Source organism: Nanorana parkeri, unplaced genomic scaffold (assembly GCF_000935625.1).
Source record: "Nanorana parkeri isolate BGI_ZX_2015 unplaced genomic scaffold, ASM93562v1 scaffold588, whole genome shotgun sequence".
In the NCBI taxonomy this organism is placed as follows: Eukaryota; Metazoa; Chordata; class Amphibia; order Anura; family Dicroglossidae; genus Nanorana; species Nanorana parkeri.
Genome location: NW_017306856.1, coordinates 696935 through 702788, shown reverse-complemented (window position 1 = coordinate 702788; position 5854 = coordinate 696935). Strand labels below are relative to the sequence as shown.

General features: G+C 51.8%; 1 protein-coding gene across 1 annotated transcript in view; it reads right to left on the bottom strand.

Moving 5' to 3' along the window:
- The window catches only part of SCRIB (scribbled planar cell polarity protein), a 127989-nt gene that overhangs the window by 86572 nt on the left and 35563 nt on the right, over positions 1-5854 (bottom strand). The window contains exons 2-5 of the mRNA XM_018562648.1: positions 5273-5390; positions 4105-4183; positions 1945-2034; positions 1626-1682 (exon numbers count right to left, since the gene is read on the bottom strand). Of these exons, the coding sequence (XP_018418150.1) occupies positions 1626-1682; positions 1945-2034; positions 4105-4183; positions 5273-5390 (344 nt within the window). The remainder of the gene's footprint in view (positions 1-1625; positions 1683-1944; positions 2035-4104; positions 4184-5272; positions 5391-5854) is intronic.

Sequence of the window (5854 nt, the reverse complement as noted above, 5' to 3'; positions counted from 1 at the left end):
AGTTTCGGATTCTCGGGCGGGAGTGCGCGGCGAATGCAAGGTAAGTTTATTTTATAATTTTTTATTTTTTTTAAAACTTTTTGCATATATCTACAGCTCGCCAGCCTTATATATATGCAAAAAAAACGGAGGGTTTAGAAACCCTTTCATTCCAAGGATTGGAGTGGTGGGGGGTCCACAACTTTCACATCTCCTAACCTGTTCCTGGACAATCAGCACCTACCCTGACCCATTCCATGGTGATTGAACTGAGGCGTCAGTGCTACCTGTGTGGATATAAACGCTGGGGTATGTCCCCGACACTCATTGGAACTGAAAACGTGGCTTGGAGAAGCTTTAATATTACAAAACATGTCCAGTTGAATGTGACAAGTTACTATTAGCTATGCCGTGACCTGGACAAGGCCACCTGTAGCGCTCCCCCTCTTACGTTTGTCTAACATTTGTCATCTGGCCAGAGGGTACGTTCATGGTTGGCTGCCATCTAATGAATGGAGGTTACCTTAAAGGGTTTGTCCAGACATTACCCAAATTTACTCCCCAAATCTCACCCTCTTCTCTAGATCCAGTCCCAGCATTTTTTTTTAACCTTATCCCTGTAGAGAGAAGTTTTTAATAATCCCTGTGACATAATCATGTAGGGGCAAGTCCCTGGGAGCTCAGTTCCTTTTGAGAAGACATGCTCTCAGAACGCTTTACCTACACAGTGTGGGGATAGGATCATGGGAGTCATGGCAACAGCACTGTTTTGCTGGGGAAGAAATCAACACATATGGAGAAGAACAGAGATTTGCGGAGATAGGCAGAGTTCTACAGTTTAGCAGGCAGGGCTGACAACACTTAGTGACCCCCTAACACTGGCGGTCAGTGGAGAAGGTCCCCCCATATATTGGCAGTCAGTGGAGAAGGTCCCCCCATATATTGGCGGTCAGTGGAGAAGGTCCCCCCATATATTGGCAATCAGTGGAGAAGGTCCCCCCATATATTGGCAGTCAGTGGAGAGGGTCCCCCCATATATTGGAGGTCCGTGGAGAGGGTCCCCCCATATATTGGCGGTCCGTGGAGAAGGTCCTCCCCTTACATTGATGATCAGTGGAGAAGGTTTCCCCCTTACATTGGTGGTCAGTGGAGAAGGTCATCCCCTTACATTGGTGGTCAGTGGAGAAGGTCATCCCCGTACATTGGTGGTCAGTGGAGAAGGTCCCCCCATACATTGGTGGCCAGTGGAGAAGGTCCCCCCATATATTGGCGGTCCGTGGAGAAGGTCCCCCCATATATTGGTGGTCAGTGGAGAAGGTCCCCCCATATATTGGTGGTCAGTGGAGAAGGTCCCCCCCATATATTGGCGGGTTCCCCCCATATATTGGAGGTCCGTGGAGAGGGCCCCTCCATATATTGGCGGTCCGTGGAGAAGGTCCTCCCCTTACATTGGTGGTCAGTGGAGAAGGTCTTCCCCTTACATTGGTGGTCAGTGGAGAAGGTCCTCCCCTTACATTGGTGGTCAGTGGAGAAGGCCTTCCCTTACATTGGTTGGAAAAGGCTCCCCCCCCCCCCCCCCAAATGTTGGGGTTGGAGGTGTTCTGTGTTTCTTATAAACAAATATTTAGCTCGCTGTATATACTCACGATGGCACAGACTTCAGTAGGTTCTCCCGTAATTCCAACGTGACCAAATTTGCTAAACTACAAACAGAAAAAAATAATAAACAGATGAACCCGTGTGATCATTGTGACAGAGCCGAGCATTGTGTGTTGTATGTAGAATATATCATCTGAGATTATTATAGGATAGAATATGTTGGAGGTCAATGAGCAGAGAGTTTGTAATCACTTTATCAGTGTAAACTCAAAAGGTTTTAATAATAAAAAAATAAAAAAAATCAGTTTCTGATTGGCTGCTGTATTATTCCACATTGGTGGGACATCGGTAGGAAATGACACTCACTTGCCAAAGTCATTGGGCAGCGCCTGTAAGGAAACGTCATTGAGCGCCAGGTGGGCCAGGCTGCGGAGCTGCGTAAATCCGTCCGGCAGTCTGCAGAAGAAATAATCATATTTAGAAAGGAGCGTAGAACCATCAGGTCTGGAATCACACACGCCAAGAAAGAACATTGTTACATCAGGCCGAGCATCACATGTATTTCATGTTTACTGCAACACGCCAAGTAATATGTCTGTGTAGCACAGCACTCCCCCCTGACAATGCCTTCATCTGCATTCCTCTCCAGAAGGACGGCACCATCATTGCTCGCCAATCATCGAGGTGAAACCATCTTCTTCCTGGACTGAGATGCCAACTCAGATGACACAGTCATGTAAATCCCGGAGCCCGTGCAGTTCTTGGATGTGTCCACAAATGTCGGACATTGATCAGCCCCTGCTGCAGCATTTCACTTTGCGGCTCCCTACAAATGTACAATGCTGCTGTCTGATCAGTGGGGGAGAGGAGACTGAGGAAATGCTTCCTCCTGCCTGCAGCATACTGATCACTGGGGGAGGGGAGACTGAGGAAATGCTTCCTCCTGCCTGCAGCAGCATACTGATCACTGGTGGAGGGGAGACTGAGGAAATGCTTCCTCCTGCCTGCAGCAGCATACTGATCACTGGGGGAGGGGGGACGGAGGAAATGCTTCCTCCTGCCTGCAGCAGACTGATGGCATGGCTGCCTAGGCAAAGACACAGACTGGAGTTCAAAGACGGCATTTTAAAGATAAAATGTGGACCTGGTCTGAAGAATGTACCCTCATGGGTAAGAAAACTCCGGCCCTCCAGCTGTGGTGCAACCACAAACCATGAGGCACTGCAAGACTGACACCCACAGGCATGACTCCCATGGGATTTGTAGTTTCATCACAGCTGGGAGGGGCGGACTTTGTCTACCCCTGCTCTCATTACAACCTTGCATCTCTATCCCCGATACAAAAACAGTACAAGGCTGCGGGTGTGGAAATAAACTCTGGGCATACTCTGTGACGGGGAGAAGAGTCGGGTGATTCTGCAGAGTTGCTGTGCAGCTGGCTGTTCCTCAGACTTGACACGAGGCAGCTCAGGCTGAGTTCACGCGTTTCGCACTAGTGACCAGCAGGTGGCAGCATATTTCCAATTCTGAGAGCAGCAGCCGCAGAGTTCAACTTTGCCGAGTTCAGGGAGTGTCCCGGCACAGGACGATAGTGACCTCTCAGAAGAACCACAACAAGGAGGAGGGTGTGGAGTCTGGAGCACAGGGACTGTATCCAAACCGGGCTGCTGGTCTCGTGAATTGTGGGATGGCGAGGATGAGTACCAGGGCTGACCTTGTGACTAGAGAGCAGCAGAGTGCACAAGAAGAATGAAATCCTAAGATGTGACGGCATATTCCGGAACCTTGCCGTGACTTATCGCGTTGCATTATATTTCTCAATGACAGTTTAATAAGAATGTCACTTTTGCTTCAATTCCCTGGGCTCCCAAATCACTTCTGGATGGGCCAAAGTGGGCCAGGAAAGGGCTTTGGAGAGACACCACCACCAATGCCCATGCACCCATGGCACCCGCTGTATGCACTATTAAAAACTCTCCCTAGGTCTGTTCCCCCTATGACCCCATTCACACTAGCGAATGGGGCCGATCACGCGCCGTATTTTTCGCTCCATAAGACGCACCTAGGTTTAGAGGGAAAACAGGCTGCTTTTTTTTTTGTTTTTTTTTCAAGTTGTGCGGCTGTGTGTGGCACCACCAGTTATGTCATCCATACAGTCTGCCTTTTTTTTTTTTAATGCGTGTGTTCGCAGGGGCCCGGGACTGTAATTTAGGGGGATTTTTAAATGTTAGTTTATTCAACTTTTGCACATTGCTATCTATTCTAGGCATTAGAGCTTGTCTACATTGTCCTATGTATAATTCTGCACCAAAGAAACCTCCAAAGAAGAAGAGGTGAGAAATATGTTTGTCAAAATTATTTTTCCATATCCTCTATAAATGGGAACACAAAAACATGCAGTGGGAGCTTCTCAAATGTGATTGCAAAAGTGGCAGTACACTTTAAGACAGACTTTATTACCGCCAGTTTACATTCCAGATACATGGAGGGTGACGTACAGACGCCAATTACACGCACATTCATTACCTGGAGAGAGGGTTTCCGCTGAAATCTGCAATCTCTAATGACTTGCAGAACTTGATACTTTCTGGAATTTCAGGAATGTCTGGAAGAGAGAAACAGAAAGTGAGGAAAACAAGTCAGAGGAACTGGGACTGAAACAGCAAGACAGACAAGCGGGCAGCAGAGAGGGCCAGAGCGAGAGGCAGAGAGGGCCAGAGCGGGAGGCAGAGAGGGCCAGAGCGGGAGGCAGAGAGGGCCAGAGCGGGAGGCAGAGAGGGCCAGAGCGGGAGGCAGAGAGGGCCAGAGCGGGAGGCAGAGAGGGCCAGAGCGGGAGGCAGAGAGGGCCAGAGCGGGAGGCAGAGAGGGCCAGAGCGGGAGGCAGAGAGGGCCAGAGCGGGAGGCAGAGAGGGCCAGAGCGGGAGGCAGAGAGGGCCAGAGCGGGAGGCAGAGAGGGCCAGAGCGGGAGGCAGAGAGGGCCAGAGCGGGAGGCAGAGAGGGCCAGAGCGGGAGGCAGAGAGGGCCAGAGCGGGAGGCAGAGAGGGCCAGAGCGGGAGGCAGAGAGGGCCAGAGCGGGAGGCAGAGAGGGCCAGAGCGGGAGGCAGAGAGGGCCAGAGCGGGAGGCAGAGAGGGCCAGAGCGGGAGGCAGAGAGGGCCAGAGCGGGAGGCAGAGAGGGCCAGAGCGGGAGGCAGAGAGGGCCAGAGCGGGAGGCAGAGAGGGCCAGAGCGGGAGGCAGAGAGGGCCAGAGCGGGAGGCAGAGAGGGCCAGAGCGGGAGGCAGAGAGGGCCAGAGCGGGAGGCAGAGAGGGCCAGAGCGGGAGGCAGAGAGGGCCAGAGCGGGAGGCAGAGAGGGCCAGAGCGGGAGGCAGAGAGGGCCAGAGCGGGAGGCAGAGAGGGCCAGAGCGGGAGGCAGAGAGGGCCAGAGCGGGAGGCAGAGAGGGCCAGAGCGGGAGGCAGAGAGGGCCAGAGCGGGAGGCAGAGAGGGCCAGAGCGAGAGGCAGAGAGGGCCAGAGCGAGAGGCAGAGACGGCCAGACACACATTTGAACATTAGCGGAAGGTTGCCAATGACAGGATCCTACACGAGGAATCTTACTACAATGAGTAATGTCTGACTTTAGCACAATTGCTATGTTCTTGGGGCAGAGCCCTGAAGGGGGGCACACAGAGATCAACTCCGGCCCTTCACATGCTTACCATTGCGGGAGATATCGAGCTCCACCAGCTGCATGAAGTTGGCCACCTCAGGCGGAAGACGCTGGATCTCATTGTCACTCAGGCCCAATTTCCTCAGATTCAGCAGGCGGAAGAAAGGCTGGAAAAGACAGAAACATTCCGTGAAAAAATGAACATGACACAAACATCCATCTCTATAAAACTAAAACGGATATGAAAACAAAAAAATAGCTGATGTAGAAAACTACCTGAAAAGAAAAAAAAACACCACCACCAGTCCTCCAAACTCCATGCGGCCTTCAGATTGGCACAACAACAGTGCGTAGAGAGCTTCATGGAACGGGTTTCCATGGCCGAGCAGCTGCATCCAAGCCGCACATCAGCGAGTGCAATGCAAAGCGTGGGATGCCGTGGTGTAAAGCACGCCGCCACTGGACGCCTAGAGAAGTGGGGGCGTGTTCTCTGGAGTGACCAATCACGCTTCTCTGTCTGGCAATCCGATGGACGTGTCTGGGTTTGGCGGTTGCCAGGAGAACGGTACTTGCCTGACTGCATTGTGCCAAGTGTAAAGTTTGGTGGAGGGGGGATTATGGGGGGGGGTTG